A 17,983-nucleotide genomic window follows, 5' to 3' on the forward strand; every position below is an offset into this window, starting at 1 on the left:
ACCTCACTCACTCACTCACTCACTCACTCACTCACTCACTCACTCACTCACTCACTCACTCACTCACTCACTCATTCGCAGATATTAGGATGCCCTCCAACAGCTCAGGTCACTCCAGATTGCATCAAAGGCCCTTTAGCGTTGACATTATCACTGCATATTTTAATAAACTGTGCTTGTGTTGTTGTATAGGGTCACTGTGTGTGTGTGTGTGTTTTGGGTTTTTTCTGTTTTCTGCCTGTATATCTATCTGTCCTGTCCTGTCTGTTTACCTGTATGTCCTTTCCTTAAGGTATGCCTCTCTGTCAGATTGATGTCTCTCCTCTCAGTATTTTAGGTCACTCAGTGTTGTTTGTCACTGCCATCTGAAGATGACTGTAGGATGAGGAAGGAAAATAACTCAGAAACGCAAAGTGTAAAAAGTGTATACGTGTATGGCAAATGGCTGCTGAATATACCCTTTGTTGTTCTCTCTGCACACAACCATTTATACAATCACTTCAGTTTTTCTTTGAGTTTTAAGACACGAGATAAATAGAGAATGACTTGCGATATCATGCTTAAAAGTTAACTTTAGAATTTGATATTTATATCTGTGAGATTCTTTTACCACCTTGTTTTCCTTTTTATCACGTCTTATCACCCCTACATTTTCACTCTTTTTCACTATGCCTATCTGTAGTCAACTTTCTTTCCTCTCTCCCCTTACCATTTTCTCCCTATTTACCTTTGTTTATCTTCACTCTATGTTTGACCTCCTCGTTTCACTGTCAGTCCTCCTCCTGAACCTTTGTGCTGCTCTTCCCCCCTTGTCTTTCCCTTGCGCCTCTTTCTGCTTCCAACCCAGTCTCTCAGGTCCATTTCTTTTTTTATCCATCTTCTCTTCTTTTCATTGTTTATAGCTCCTTTCTTTCTTTATTGCCCACCCCTGTCCTTGCAAGCACTGATATCCAACCCCATTTTCTCCCACTCCTCTAGTTTCCCTACCCCATTCACCCTTTTCCTGACTTCCTTTGACGTTGGTGGGGATCCACTCAGCTGACAAAAGGAGAGGCGATGATGTCATAGCAGACATGTTACACCAGCATCTGCTCTGGTCTAAAAATACACACCACAGGGCACACACAGTCAGTCGCAGCTGCACTCAGCATTTGTTTCCACCTCCACGCTTTACTGAGATGGCCCAGCTTTTACACAACTGGGGCTTGTGGGCACTCTGGGTTATATGCTGCTGGCCCACAACTGATCAGCCTTGATGTGTTTAGATAAAGACTCTAGGTGGATAAGGGTGTAGGGTGGAGGTCTGCTGGTATGAACACAGAGGAATGTTGGTATATTTATTAGATTAACATCCAACCTGTCATTTACTGTATGAATTAATTAAACATTTGATCCATGTATATGTTATCTATATGTTTTACCTCAGACAAATGGGTATCACTAAATTGAAATATGTTTTAAAAATCATTTACTTTAATTATGTGAAAGAGTTTCTGGTATTATAATCGAACTACCCTACTTTATGTGAAGGATAATGTAGAATTGAGGTTACCTGCTGATAACGCCTGCGTCCCAGTCGGGACGGTTAACTTTACCGCTGGTGAGCACAACTCTCTGGTGGGAAGCATGGGCAGAAGCCCAGTGAGTAAGCTAACTATAAAGCTGACTAATGCTCTGTTCCGGGGTCCTTATGTTTTTTCACCCAACGTATTTCCTTGGAGAACGTTGGCACCGAGATCTTGGTTACAGCTGTCGCCGTGGTCCTGCTGCACTCCCTGCTAAGCTCTGCGGTGCCCTGCAATGTCATGCTGCATTCTGCTGAACCCTGCTACTTCCTGCTACATCCATCCATGCTCTGCTGGGCTACGCTACATCCTGTAATGCCCTGCAGCGCACTGATATGACATGAACTACTACGACTACCATTTTAAGTCACTTTTCCATTATTAATGTGACTATTATTGCCACTGTTCACCACATCCCCAACCGGCACCGTCAGACACCGCCTACCAAGAGCCTGGTTCTGTCCGAGGTTTCTTCCCAAGAGGGAGTTTTTCCTTGCCACTGTCGCACTGCTTGCTCTTGAGGGAATTACTGTAATTGTTGGGGCTTTGTAAATTATAGAGTGTGGTCTAGACCTACTCTATCTGTAAAGTGTCTCGAGATAACTCGTGTTATGATTTGATACTATAAATAAAATTGAATTGAATTGAATTGAATTTGCACCATAGCCATTAGCGCTGTTAGTGATTCCCATTTTCTCCACCCTCTCTCTCCCTATGTGATCCGCTGATTAGCGGTACATATATAAGCTCCGTATGAGCACAAATGTTGATTCAAAAATGATTTCATTGATTTAATTGGTCCTCCAGAGTCTTTGATAAGTTCTCTATCCATGGCAACGCGGTCCGTTATACAGAAATAACATACTGTACAATGCCATGATTGACCAATCAGAATCAAGTATTAAACAATGTTGTGTAATAAAGCTGGAAAACTTCACTGTAGCTGAGGATGACCTGCCACAACCAAGTAGCTTAATTAGCTTAGTTGCGCAGAAGCATAACTTGGAGAGATAGACTCATTGACATTACACACTTCAAATAGTCTAATACTGGTGTGGCATTTAAATAATTAAAAAATGATGAGCATAAAATAAACATTGTAAAAAATCTAACAGTGATCTTTAGAGTTGTTTAATTCAATAATCTTTTATCATTACAACATTGTCTTCAATGTTGTCACATTCTTCTTTTTTATGTGTTGTATGAATACGGCTTGTTTACTATTGGATGACAGCTGGTTCAAATTTTCAGACTATTTAAGAAATTCTGGTCAGTCATAGCAACACACGCTCTCCCCCCAGTAATCACTGTCTTAGAGCAAGGCACTGTACCTGCAGCTCCTCTGGTCCTCAACAGTGGAGTATTGTGTGAGGGCTCAGTTGCTCCCTAGTGCTGAGTGGGTGTTGGAGTGTAACCCTGACCCTGCATTTACTCCCCGAGGCCATCACTGTTAATAAGAATGTGTTCTTAGTGAAGTTGCTGGGCTGAAAAATTTGTCTTTTTTTTATCTGCATTGATTTTGTGCTCATATGTATGCATAACAAAACTCTGTCCTTTTTCTTCTGCTTTGATATCTAGGCTATATCTGCTACTTTTATGGTAATTGATTAGTGCCATTTCACTGTGTTTTTTTTTTATTTAAGTGTTTACCTGAAAAAACTGAAAAAAAAGATGGCTTCTTCAAGGCTACCAGAGAATGACACTAATCTAGCATTTTTATTTCTGAAAGTCAGACATAGCATCCACCCCCTAAATGTTTCCAGTCTAGCATCAATTCTATATTCATTTTACTGGTGTGATTGAATTGTTCTGCTCACATCTCAGAAATGTGTCTCTGTTTTAAAAAAAAAAAAAAAAAGTAATGTATGCTTCTATTCTGTTTCCTGTTTGTGCTTGCATGTGTGTGTGTCTTTTGTTTTTCTGTTGCTGGTGTTGGCATGTAACTAGGGAAGTGGAGCAGGCCGGTCTATCGGACTTGGAGATCATCTCCCAGCCAGTGGAGGATGAGAACCAGTACTTGGCTCCTCCAGTGCAGCTGGTGAGTTTTGGCTACAGAGATCTGCCCCTCGCAGCTCTTGACCTCTCGCTGGCTGGCTCTCAGCTCCTCTCCAACGCAGATGAAGATGAAAACAGAGAAGGGTGAGTGAAGCTACTGTTGTGAGCATTGTTCCATATGATAGATGGTTTATTTGTTTTTAATATGAGTTGCCTCTGTGGCAAGTGTGAGTGACAGACGTGATCATTTTTTGGTTTCAAACTGCTATTTGGGTTAATTCACAGTGACAACAATTTGCTTCTGTGAACAGTTTGGCAACAGCGAGGTGTGAGTGACACACTGGTGGTACTGTTTTCTACTGTAGGGGACTTTTCTAAAATCTGTTGGAAGTTGCACAAACACACGGTCTGTGTATTTATCATACCTTAAGCTTATCATGTTATGTTTGTTAGAAACACTGACCTGGTTTTGGTAACTGGTTGGATTTTTACCTCTATAGCACCCCTTCACTTATCTCTGCTGGCTTCAGATGATCCCCCATTTTCTCTTTCTTATGTTATTACTGATTTCACGTCAGAGTGTAGACAAACTACTAAAAATGTCTTCTATAAGAGCTTCCAATCAGCTTCAAATCGTTCTCCATCAGCAAATGAATAGCTAGCCTGCCTTTTAAAACAACCTCTTGTCAATGCACATCATAAAGTTGGTGCACATGCCAGTGATATTACCATATCAGAATACCCTTCTCTACAAAACAATGAATGATGTGTTTTAAACAAATATCCTGAAGTGGGATGATTGGCAGAGTTTGTGTTTTTCAGTCAGTTTCTCAGTCAACCTGTTACAAACCATAACAAACGTGAGTGAAGAAGTGTTTCTTGTTTGTATGCATTTTGTTTGCTGCAGTCATTTCTTTTCTGCTCTTGATACTAGCAGCCGCCAGATTTTTTTTTCCTTTTTACACATTAAAAAGGATTACGTTACAGTTAAATTCTAGAGAGAGAGAGAGAGAGAGAGAGAGATATCCGCTCAAATTAACCATACCATTTTGTTTGTATATTTCAAAAAAAGTATAAAATAAAGTTAAAGTAAAAGAGTATTGTGACATTACTCTTACGCCTGCATTCTGGCAAGGTGAAATGCAAATTAATTTAAAATGCATAATAGCTGCAGCATCACCTGATTAAAAATGTCACACAAATGAAAATGTGTGTTGAATTTTGTGGAAAAATGGTATACACTTATGTCAAGGAGAGTTGTTGGGAGTAAGTACTTACATGCATAATGTGAAAAATGATTCAGAGTAAAAAAGGTTGCTGAACCAATTAGTATTCAGAGCTGGTCAGCTTCACCCTGAGGTGATTACATTGGCCAAAACATCAGACTTAAGAGCCAGTGACAGCAGTGGTAAGCCACTCAATCTTACTGGTCCTATCTAAACATACAGCTCTAGTGTCTTGAAGACCTGATTGATGCAAAGCAAACTTTACTGATCTTCACATTTTCAGCAGTGTGATATTATATGATGTATAGCAAATGTCTGCAATGAAAACATACTGAAGAAATATTGGCGATTTGCTGTGGTGTTGTGGTGTATTGCTGTCTAGCGATTTGGTGTCGTGTTGTGTGATTTGCAGTCCTGTTGCACTTCAGGGCCACCATAGCTTGGACACTAAATATCTTTAACAGAAAGCCTGTGTTGCAAACTTGGGATGTGAAATTTGAAAGACATAGCACATTTTAGCTATGATTCCACATTAAGCTTATGCTACTGTAATTCAGTTTGTCAGACTGTTTATCAATAAAGCTAAACATATTCCAATATACTGACTAGAATAGACTGTCAACCTTTTGCTCAAATTATTATCGTAGTTGCTGTCTAGTGATACAATATGTCAGTATGGTAGGATATTTTCACATTTAACAGACTTATATTTATTTATAGTTTTTACCCATAGCCCTTGTTTGTACTTGCATGCATACACACACACACACTCACACATACACACACACACACCAAACACACGCACACACACGCACACGCCCCATCACATTTGCTTAAATGCCTTAGACTGTATGTAGTATGCATGATTATCATCCATCATGTATTAAGTGTCCCTCCCCAAGTCCTTGACTTGCTGTCCCTGTTGCTCAGTATTACCTCCATTAATCATTAAGTGACAACCTCTGGGTTGTCCAGCGTCCATAACTTAACTGAGATCAATTCATCATTTCAGACTAAATATCCCCCCTCCTCCCCCTGCCTGCTGACAATATGGGCCTTTATTGCAAGTGACATTTTGCAGCGCAGGAGCCGATAATATCACACTCTTAAGTCTTTTGTACAGTCTAACTATACATGCTGTCACGTTTAATTATTTTATTGGGTCTCACATGGGTGATCAAAATCAGGCTGTTTAGGTTGTACTCCAACACTTCCAATTGTTTGATGTCATTAATGTAGTACTATGTATGAAGTCATTCATAACTTACACATTGCCACAGACTGTTCTTGACTGATTTCTAAGTATGTTTTCTATTATTTGTATGCAGAGGTGTCAAAAGTATTCACATTCATTACTCAAGTAGAAGTATAGATACTAGGGTTTGAAAAGACTTCTGTAGAAGTTGAAGTATTAACTCAAGCTTTTTACTCAAGTAAAAGTGTGAAAGTACTGGTTTCAAAACTACTTAAAGTATAAAAGTAAAAGTAATGTAAGGGGGAAAATGCCATTGAGGACAAAGCTTAGCCCGCCCCACAGGGGCCTATAGTGCACTACCCCACCTCCACAATAAAAATATTTTTCTAAAGGCCATTATGACTATAATAATGTTATATTAAAATCATACCTGCAAACTCAGAAGGGCTGAAAAAGGTGACAGATCTCTTCTGTGTTTTTCAGACAACGGCAGCTACAGTCTGGTGTTAGAATCCTCTCCAGTGAAATACAGACACACTTTTACACCGTTTAGCTGTCAGCATTTTGACTGTGTTTACTCCAGCTGCTAGCTAACGGTAGGCTAACGTTACCTGCTGTCGAGTGTAGTGTTAACTAGCGTTCCCTGCGGCGATGTTTCAGTTCCCTCTAACGTCCGTTGGAGCATCAGAGAGAAGCGCAGTCATTTCAGTGGCACCTAATAAGGCACCGAAATCTGCGTTGCTATTCGGTCCGGTAGATAACGGTCGTTAAGGCACCGGTGCTGTATTAGCACTGTGTCTGTGCAGGTGTGATAGATTGCATACAAACCAATAGGGTGTCAGAATGGTATATGTTTAAACTTCTCATCCAACCACAATCAAATTCGCTCTATCCGGATGGCGCGATTTGTCTGGATAGGGTTTTATTTTGTGTTTTTTTTTAGACGATGACAAGCCATGTTTAACTTTAGGGCTGAGGGCACATTGAAGCCTCCCGGGTTAGGGTTAGGCCGAACTGAAATAGGAGTAACGAGGCTATTTTTAAAATGTAAGAAGTAGAAAGTACAGATAATTGTGTGAAAATGTAAGGAGTAGAAGTAAAAAGTATGCTGTAAAATAATTACTCCAGTAAAGTATAGATACCCAAAATTTCTACTTAAGTAAGGTAACAAAGTATTTGTACTTCGTTACTTGACACCTCTGTTTGTATGTAACCAAGCATCATTACTTGGCTCTCACTTTTTGTTTTGACGATTCTGAGTTTTATTTTTCCTCTTACTGGAAATTCTGTATGGGTTTCTGATTTTAGCCTTCACTGCACCAAGAGTATATTGGACTCAAGGCTTACTCAATTAAGTTCTGTAAACTTCCAGTTCAAGAACGATAGCAATAAAAATTAATTATATAGATAAAGAAAATACTGTAACGCCATTTTAGTCAAAGGCACGTTAAATGTCTGACCTGCTGATCGTGGGCGTGGTCCTTTGCTTTTTCCGCTATAACACGATTGTGTGAAATGCTGGTACAGAGCATATGGATATGAGGTCACAATCACAGCTGTCCTTTTGATTAGTCACAACATTAACAGATTTTTTTTCCCCTGTGCAAAACCTGCTCACTGTCCAGTCTTTCTATTCTGTCCAGCAACTCTGACTCAAACCTGGCTCTTAGCTCAAGCTCTCAATAGGATGCACATAAACACCATAAGCTGTAGTACAGGACCCAACACACACACGCCAAATCCATACACACTACCTCATCCAAGTACTCCGTTTGACACCAAATCAGGTCTCACTCCATTGGTTCCCTTCAGTTAGCCAGTCATGGTCAGAAACAGATGGATTTCACAGACGCAACGTCAACAGTAGGCGGTGCCGACACTCACACTGTGCTTGTATCAGAGCCAGTACAGCCATTATGTGTCCTATTTCATATTAGGGTCAGTGATAGCATGTATTTCCATCCATATGCATAATGGATAGACGTGCGTATGTTTACTGTGATTGTCCTCGCTGTCTTGGGCTGGTGTTGTTAGGAAACATACAGTGATGAATTATGCATGCAGCATTTGCTATTGTAGGTCAACTTGTGAAATACCTGTAAGGCTGCTTAAGCTTAGAATTGGCCAATAACTGGGTCACAAGCCTGCTGTTGTTGAGTAATCACAAAACGAGACTACCAATATGTTCAAATGAGCTTGGGTCCGGGGGCAAGAGACTTAAGTTCTTCCTTCTGGTCCCGAGGCTGAAAAACTGAAAGCTCTAACAACAGATTTACCAGCCAATGCGGTGAAGGTTATTTTACCAGGGAGCCCTATTTACTGAAACTGTGCTTAGTGCGATGGGGTCACTATTTCATATTCAAGTCATTAGTGCAAAATGTCTGCCTGTAAAAATGCTGCCAGTGGGAGTTGTAAAAGTCATCATTCTTTCGTTTAGTTTTAATGAAATTCCATTTAAATGCACCAGGCATGAGCTCCAGTAATGTGTGTGTTACATCGCCATGATTCCTTAAAACGCTATACTAATCTCTCGCATTAATCACCTATACTGTATATCTTGCTTTGTGATAATAGAGGAGAAATATTAAGTTGTTTATGGGTCTTGCATCACATCAGGTGTTTTTGCCAACCTGTGAGATTTTTAGACAGAATACAGGGAAGCAGTGAGAATCAGCACTGAAAAACTGAGGACGTGTGAAGAAAAGAGACCTCCTCTGACATTAAGGCCACGTCATTAGAATCAGTGAGATGTAGCAAGAGTGCGTCTCACAGAATGTGTCAGTCAGCCTGACACCCTCCAGGACCCAATTCTATTTTATTTTGTGGATTTCAGCACCGCTGGGCTTTTGGTCATTACGCCCGTGCCTCTGTCTCCTCATTACCGTATCGATCTAACTCTCAAACAGACAGCGGCCATTAGCCTCCTTAAATGACATTCACAAGCACCACACCTGTGCACCATCATCATGTTTAACGCCGGTCTCCTGCGGCAGTGCACGGCTTTCTTAAATCAGCACTTTGACATTTGGTACTTGTGATTTGACTTTGTTGGGTCATAATAGTATGTAAGCATCACCAGGCCCATTTCTGTGTTTGCTTTCAGAATGCAGATAGAAAAAAGCTAGAGTGCATCTAGCAGAGAGACCGATTGCTGAACTCACCTTAGGGAAATGGGCCAGAGGAAATGAACCTTATGGACGTGTGGAATGATGAAGTGAAGTTTAAGGAATGCAAGACAGCAGCATTGGGACAGCAATCCACAGACATCAAAATGAAAATACATGTGGGAGAAAAATCTGTTAGCTGCTCCACTGACTGTACCTGGGAAAGTGGATTGCCCCACCACAACCGCCACACTTCAACCCCACTCCTTCCAGCTTGCATTAGCTGGCTCATTGGCTTCCTGAGATAGTGAAGGAGTGTCATGAAGAAAGCTGTGCATGGGAAATGTTAAGGAATGCTCTGTAGTGATGTTTGGCAAAAAGAGAGCACACGCTCCTGAAAGTTAAAATGTCACAACCATGGTAGAGGTGTTTCATCAACATGGTGATGGCTCATTGGGTGAGGTGTGGAAGTTATTCTCTCTGGCAGTTTGGGAATGTCTCAGTGTCAGCAAAACTTTTCTCATCTACTCATTCCAGAAAGAAAGTGGGTGTAAATGAAAAATATGCAAACTAAACAGATATATCTTCTGTTGTGCTGTGTTAAATGTTTACATCCAAATGAATGCACAAGCGTCTAGCGTATTTCAAAGTTATTGAACTAAAAACTACTGAAAATGAAATTGCAGGAAGAAAAAAATATCACACATTTACATGTTGGGAGTAAGAGACAATCGGCAGGCAGGAATTGTTTCTCACAGGTTTACAGATGAGATTACATTACATGTCATTTAGCTGACGCTTTTATCCAAAGCGACTTACAATTGCTACATTTGTCAGAGGCTTCATGCCTCTGGAGCAACTATGGGTTAAGTGTCTTGCTCAGCGAAAACATTGGTTGATATATCAGTTGGAATTGAACCCAGATCTCCCACACTAAAGGCATGTGTCACATCCACTGCACCGTCCCCACCCATGGTGAATGAACACAGCTTTGTGTTATTATTACTGTATGGTTGCAGCGTGTTTTATAGCAGAAAGCAAGCAGAGGGGATTAATCAAGAGAAAAGGCTCCTGTGTCAAGCTGTCACTGTGTGATGAAGCACCTACTGTCAGCCATGTTTGCATATCATAGCCTGTAGCATTGTGAAGGTGGAGCTGACCTTACTGCTATCTCTTGTATAGTGCGCTGCCCTCACTTCACATGATGGCAAAGCAGTCACTGACACACAAACCCTCCTCTATCACACATATTTGTGCATGCATGAACAGAAACACAGCACATAGAGTATTTATACACAGAGAGAGAGTGAGAGAGAGAGAGAGAGAGAGAGAGAGAGAGAGAGAGGGGGGGGGGAAACAATGCCAGGCCTGAAAAGCTTTCTCACTGCACTACATAGTGGTTGTTAATCTAATCCTCTGTAATCATGGTTCACTTCATATTCCAGTTTATACTGCGCTGTCACATCTCATTAGGAACAATAGTGTTCCTTCATTGATGCTTCTGCACATTTAGATAGGCTCTTCTTTCTCTCTCTTTCGCCACCTTTCTACAAATTTCTATATTCCTCATAGTTTTTTCTCTTGCTTCTCCTCCTATTCCCTGCATTTCTTACTCTTTTCTTTTTACACTCACTCTCATCTTTTTACATCCTTTTCTGTCCTTGATTTCACACAAAGTATGCCTTCCCATATTGAATACCAATCTGCGCTGTAACTAAACTAAATGCCAAGAAGCAGCCATTATCACTGTACATCATACTGCACACACTTGTCAGCACATCACACTGACCATCACTACCAGCGGCATCTTCAGGAGCCTTCAGGAGCCTCTAAGTTCACAGTCCTCTGGTGAGGGTGAAGGTTGAAGATTTCCAGCACCCGTTTACAGTATTGTTGCCGAACACAGTGTTCCTATCAGGAGAGACGTGGGCGACATTGTGGGAGGTGGTTTTTCTAGCTAGCATCAGGGGGCAGTTGCAGTGTTAGCAGTTTTGGCATCATGGTAAGTGGAGTGTAGTTATTAATAGAGTTGGGCCCATCCATCTTCCTGTCTAGGAAAAATGCTGGGAGGACCAAGGTGGCGTGGGCTTGTGTTCAGCACTTTCATGGCCGCCCACTCTCCTCCAAGCTGCTTTTGTTTGTTTGCTCACTTTTTTAGGTTGAAGGGTTCTTTTGGTGCATTTCTGCTTGTATCTGTGTAGGCTGCTGCTGGTGTGTGACTTTGTCGGGGGAAAAATGCAGAGTGTAACAAAGAATGTCAAGGAGGGAGATTTGAAGGGCCTGGACCTCATCTGTGGCTTGCATCTATGGTTTAAACTGGCAGTTAAATATTCACTGGTGACCAATCAATCACTCTATCTAAAACCAATACCATGTAAAATAATACTTTTCAGCAAGGCACCTGAAACGCCACAATTTTCTGCAATACCTGCTCAGTGGCTGGAAATATATTGCTGCCAATGTGGTATTATACACACCTAAAAAGGTATAGAGAAGGTCACAGTGTAGAGTATGATGTATGCCAATGTGATAAGGGATAAGGGGAACTACCTGGGCTTATTGTTGACTGAGAAAAAGGGATAACACCTGTCACCTGGATAAAAGCCTGCAGTGTAGAAATATCTTAAGATTTAAGCTCACCAGATCACCCCAACCCTCCCCCAATTTTGTTTCAAGTGCACACCTGAGCAGTGGAATGATGTCACCTCCCATCCCAGTGATGGGTGTGTGGCTGCCAGACGCAGAGACAGAAGCATATGTTGCTGATACGGCTGTTCCAAATGTGCAAGGAGTCCAGGGTTAGGTACCAACACCAGATGGTTCATCTAAATCTGTAGTGAGCAAGGGGGGGAAAGAGGAAAAACAAGTGCTCCTACCCTCTGCCACCCACCAGCTTAAGGCTATACTGGCCCGTTTGCAAGTTTCCCCCTATCCCTTTAACACTGTATCTCTATCAGTAAGTAAAACCAAAACAGATTTGTGCAACCATTTACTGTTGGTGCCTTTACTGCTCTTTTACTTTAAATGCTGCAACTTTGTAAAAGGAGGGGGAAAAAAGTCAAATGTTAAAGTTTTGCTTTTTGAAATAATGCATTCTCTGAAGGCTCTCACCTGGTCGAGCCAATTTGGCCTGATTTAATTAGAGAGCACAGGAAGTTGTCTGAGACAGCAACCGGGGAGTGACCGGCCTCGCTGTTATCTCCCAGGCTTCTTAATTCCTCTGCCACAGGGATGGCTGCTGGCCTGTACGCAGAGCACAAGTCACTCGGTGGAGTTCTTTACTTCATTGTAAGATGGTACATTACATGCAGTCATAAGCTGTACATATTGGTAGTAGTTGTTGAAATAAACCCAAATAAATTTTACATTAACATCACAGCTCTTATATCTAACGTTACTATTATTTCTTATCAAGGAGTAAGTTATTAATCACTTATTATCGACTACTGAAATTACATTTATCATACTGTGTAAGTGAAAATATGCATCCTCTCTAGTACAATGATAAACAATGATAAAAAAACAAAAAAACTATCACACATTAGCTACAAGCATGTATGATTAGCATTACTTTAGCAACAAGTAAAGCTTTCTGTCCATCAGGAAACACCATAAATCACAGAGTCGAGGCAGAGCAGCTGGAGTACATCAGAGCTAAAACCAGAAAACGTTTTCTACATAAAATATGATACAGTTTCACCAAAATCAGTGGTAGTGCCGGAAAGCACTTTAGCAGAAAGGGGGGAGGGACTGAGAAGTTGTCGATGTTCAAATGTTTTGGCTAAGTCCTGTATTTTCGCAATCCTACCTACAGCACCTTTAAAGGTATTTGAACCTCTGGTTTTGAAAGCACCATGCCTCATTAGTCTATTTCGTTCACTAAGTCAAAATACTGTTTTGTTTTGTTTGCTGCATCTTAAATGAGCTTCACAATGGCTTCTCTTTCCGATCAATTCACTTCATCTGAGATCTATAACCATAGATATAGAACATATCTATCTATGTCTATAACTAACTGCAGTCTATAGTAACAATTTACCGATCTAGGGTGCCTCTGATTGGCTGCACACATATGGTATACATGCACAGAATACAGAGTACACCCATGCGTGCACTCACACACAAACACACACACTGACCTTCCTGTCCCCTTGTAACATACAAATGAGTCTTTCCCCAGCGTTCCCACAGGGCTGCGAGGAAAAGCTGAACACCAGTTGCCCTTGTTCATTGTGTTGTACACATGAGGAACTTCTCACAGTAAACCCGAGCCTCTAGCTGCAGGTGAAAATATAATCTAAATCATGTTTCTTCTAGTTTTGTTTGTCTTTCTGTTCTTTTGCATCTCTTTCTGGTCATTTGATTGACTTTCTAAAAAGAAATTTTAACAGTCAACAGAAAACAATTTAAATAAATAATGTGCTTCCCCGACAATACTGTTGATGTAAGAAGGTGAATACTAAAGTAATAATCCACTTGTCATATTTCTTTTTAGCTTTAGCCGGAGTAAAAGTTTTTAAAAAACAAAAGCTGCTCCATCTCTGAACAGAAGTCAGTAACTCAGAGATTTATATCTTGACTCCAGGGTCAGTCTTTTATTCCTTTGGTTCTGTTTTCACTTAAAGTCCTGCAGGAGTGTTGGTGCTTGCCTCTGATGTGTTGTGATCAGTGGTGCATAGGCATTGGTAATGGGGAACCTTTCCAATGTAAAATTAATTACCTGCAATCTGACAGCATCGAGGAAACTCAGCATGTATTTTATGCTTAGTTGGTACTCCCCCATTTCCACACTTGCTTTAGCATGAACTGAAGCATTGTGTACGTGTGTGTTTGTGAGTGTGTGCATTGGTTGTTGAAATGTGTAACCTGCTGGAGACACATCTGTTTGTAGAGGAGGGTAGAATGCTGCCTGTCTGGTGTCTGCTTTGTCGGGTGAGACTGAATTTGACATCAGCAGACTGGGATTTTGCTTAACCCTTCTGTTGTCCTCGGGTCAAATTTTACCCACTTTCAAAACATTTCTATAGTAGAAATTTGGTTTTCTTTCAACCAAAATGTAAAAAAAAAATAAGATGGATGGTTTCATACAACGCTCTTCACAAGTAAAATAAATGATCAGTCCACTACTTATATTGAATTTGGGTGTTTTATTAAATTTTTATAACATTAGGAGAGAAAAAAATGATAAGAATGTTGAAAAAAGTGACAAAAATTACCGAAAAAGCTTCAAAAAAAACGTTGGAAAAGGCGCAGAAAAAAATCATCGGAAAAAGTGACCAAAAATGGAAACAAATGGACAGAAACATCTGGAAAAGTGACAAAAAACTTGGAATTCAATGACAAAGACATCAGGAAATGCTTAAAAAACATCTGGAAAAGTTGCATGGTCCACGGGAAGACAACACAAGGTTTAAAGGTTTAAATCCATTCCTTCAGAAAGAAGAGGGTCTTCTTGCATCTGCCCCTTCTCTTCTTTCCTGTTAAAACAAATTCCATGAGCACTGAAGTACTTCTTGACAGCATGTTGTTTGGCTGTATATACAATGATTAGACATGGACCAACTCTGGGCCTTGTGCCTTGAAGCCGCTGATAGGAGCACTAGCTGTAGGAGGTTCTGGTTTGGCAATAGCACAAATAAACAAAGATGGTGTGTTTACTGCCAGTCAGTAAAAAAAAAAACTGAAACTGAAGGGCAATAATCTGTACCCACCTTCATTATGTCGTTTTTGTATTTTGTGATTGTACTACTCATGTATGCAGGAAATCATTTGTTTCTGTTTAGTAATTTAAGGAGTCTGTGAGGTCAACGGGAAGTGCAGTAAGCAAGCACAAGCTGCTACATAACATATTTTCTTCTTACATATACAATACACTGATATATGCCATGCTTTTCTGTTTCTGCTGATATGTGAGTTATGTAACAATACTTGATAAGGTGAGTTAGCATGCCAAGATTTATTATTATATATGTTTGCTTTTGAGTCACTTTCTGACCGGTAGTGGTCAGAAATTGCACAATGTAGCTTTAAATGCGTTAATTCTAACTAGGAATTCTGTTGATTGGTCCACCAGACTGAAATTACTCAACAACTATTGCCATAATATCTTCTACACACATTCATGGTTCCCAGAAGATAAAGGCTCATCAGCATCAGCCTTGTGTTTAGTGCTAATTATCATGCTCACGGAGCTGCTAGTGTGGCTGTAGACTCTTAGTCTTAACTTAACCTAAACCATTAAGTGCTGAATTTAATGAACTTGAGTGAACACAATGCAATATCTTGCTTTATCTCTTTCTCTCTCTTTCCCTCTGTGCTCTCGATGAGGGTGTAAATGAGTTTCCATCCACTGGGGTCACATTTCTTGCACAACACAACATAAAAAGTGTTGAGACGATCTCACTGAACTTCTACATTCACAATCGCACCTCTCATTCCAGGAATAGTTAGTCATCACCGATTTCAAAGCACCCTAGGTGATAAGCCAATAATAGAACCCAAAGAAAAAACTCACAAGTAGTGGGTACAAATTATTTTCATATTTTCAAATTATTTATTACATGCAATTTATTAACCTTGGTTGATTGTCAGTTTGGAATGAATATGTTCTTTTGTGCCGAGAAAACAGAGCAATCAAATTATTCTTATTATAAATCATCAAAGGACTGCAGCAGCACAAGTTGTACGGTGTTCTTTCTCACATTATTTGGACTTACAATATTATATATACAAATTTTGGCTGTTAAGCCCATGGATACTGGAAGTGGTTTTCAAACTTTTACAGGGTACCATTTTTTGTAAATGCTCTACACTGTTGAACCAAAGTGAAAGTACATGTACAGGTGTGCTTGAGTATTCAAACTAAAATAACAATTATTTCCATAACTTACACAGTGTGCAGGAGTAACCTTTACAAATTCTATGATATTATGATTATGATTATTATGATAAAGGTGCTGTGTTTGAATTTGCTGGCCAGCTGGGGCTTTTCTTTGTGAAGCTTACATGTTTTCCAGTATCTGTGTGGGTTTCATCCAGGTGTTTCTGTAAGATAAGGGAACTATAATTACTAGTACAACTAGTGTATATAAAAAATATAATTGTAGAAGATTTTTCATCTTAAATGTGCATATAATCTTCCAACATTTGACCCTTTCAGAGCCAAACAAGTACTGTACTGATCCTAATATTGTCAAGAAACTATGCACAGTGCATTATTTTCTTGAAGTTGCTAGTAAAACGTGGACAAATTGGGAGTAAAAAAGTAAACGCATGATATTTCCCAATGAGGACAACTTCAAATTGAACTTATACACACTATTTGAGTGAAAGGACTTATTCTTTATCATTGTCTATTGGACAAAGGATGAATGAATGTTTAAGCAATATATAACCCCCTCCACTGCGGGGGAGTACTTTATCTGATGAGACCATCAGGTGCTGTGAGTCTGACAGTCCCAGTGTTGGGTGACTCACTCAACATGCTGGTATCGATTCTTTCCCTGATTTAATCTCCCTCCTCTGTTTCCCTGTCCAGCTCCACTCAATCTCACTGGCAGTGGGAAACGGTGACAGTTATATCAACCTGCTCAACACACATTGATGTAGAGAAAGAACGAGTGGACAGAGAAAGAGAGAAAACAGGAGAGCTAAAGACAGAAATGCGGAAAGAGAGCAAATGAAGAAAGACCATTGTGCTCCATGTTTGTGTAAAAAAAGTGAAAAAATGTGAAAACCATGAACCCAAAGTGAGTTTGAAAGCTAGCAGTTTGGAAGTGACCTTGTCCACTGTATGTGCTTGTCTAATAGTGACTTGGGCCAGGTGGTTCTGTCAGGCCGTCAGGGCTGAGCGGGTCAGAGAAACAACATTTGCTACTGTTCTGTTGCTTTAATAGGACTCATTAATATACTGCATGTGTCACCAGCAGTGTCTGACTGTGTCCCCTCTGGGCTGGGCTAGTTTTGGCATGACATGAAGTAAGGACACACACATTCACTGATTCACCCTATTTGTCTAACGTATCAAAACTGAGTCTTTGCACTGCCTGTGATATCCCATTCCTTATTTATCTGTGTGTGTGTGTGTGTGTGTGTGTGTGTGTGTGTGTGTGTGTGTGTGTGTGTGTGTGTGTGTGTGTGTGATGCTTTGGCTTGTGCAGTGCAGTTATCCTGTAAAAAGACATTATCAATTGCTGGGCAGATTGTAACAGGTATGTTGCTTTGTTGACTCATAATATCCTCAGGTGATAGATTTGCTCTTGGCCAGCATGCTGCTTTCTGATTTGTTACGCTTGTCAGTTGTTCACTTGTTCACTTTCTTGCTGAGACTTAGATGAAAAGATCAATACCACTCATTGCTAAATATGATATTACAGTAGCCCATTAGCTTAGCTTAGCATAAAGACCAGAAACAGAGAGAAACAGCTACCCTGACTCTGTCCAAAGGTAAAAAATAAATAAATCTGCCTATTAGCTCTAAGGCTCACTTATAAACATAAATGAGCTGGACTATTAATTGGCCATGCAGGAGCAGTAGCTTCCTGCCATATTTGTTGTGTTTCGTCCCTGTGTCAAGTTGTTGTTTTGAGTTTGTATTACATTTTCTGTTTTGTTTTCCACTTCCTGTTTTATCTCGAAGGTTTTCTGTTCTCCCTGGTGTTGTATTGTTTTACTTCCTGTTAGTTTTTTCCAGCTTGTGTGATTACCTGTCCCCGCCCTAATGTGTTGCACCTGTGTCTAATTTATTTGGGTATTTAAGTTCTGTCTTCCCTTCTCCCCAGTGTGAGATTGTCTATTTCCCATGTGTGCAGCTTCTGAGGGGTTTGTTTTTGGATTCCCTGGATTTTTTTACTTTGCCTGTGTCTTGGACTTTTCCCATTGCCTGTTGTTTGTTGGACA

At 40.3% G+C, this 17,983-nt stretch overlaps 1 protein-coding gene across 1 annotated transcript in view; it reads left to right on the forward strand.

The window, feature by feature from the left end:
• Window positions 1-17,983, forward strand: part of LOC120556103 (transmembrane protein 266-like) — a 50,473-nt gene that overhangs the window by 11,087 nt on the left and 21,403 nt on the right. Inside the window, exon 3 of the mRNA XM_039795497.1 lies at window positions 3,513-3,704. Within this exon, the coding sequence (XP_039651431.1) occupies window positions 3,513-3,704 (192 nt within the window). The remainder of the gene's footprint in view (window positions 1-3,512; window positions 3,705-17,983) is intronic.

Source organism: Perca fluviatilis, chromosome 3 (assembly GCF_010015445.1).
Source record: "Perca fluviatilis chromosome 3, GENO_Pfluv_1.0, whole genome shotgun sequence".
Taxonomy (NCBI): Eukaryota; Metazoa; Chordata; class Actinopteri; order Perciformes; family Percidae; genus Perca; species Perca fluviatilis.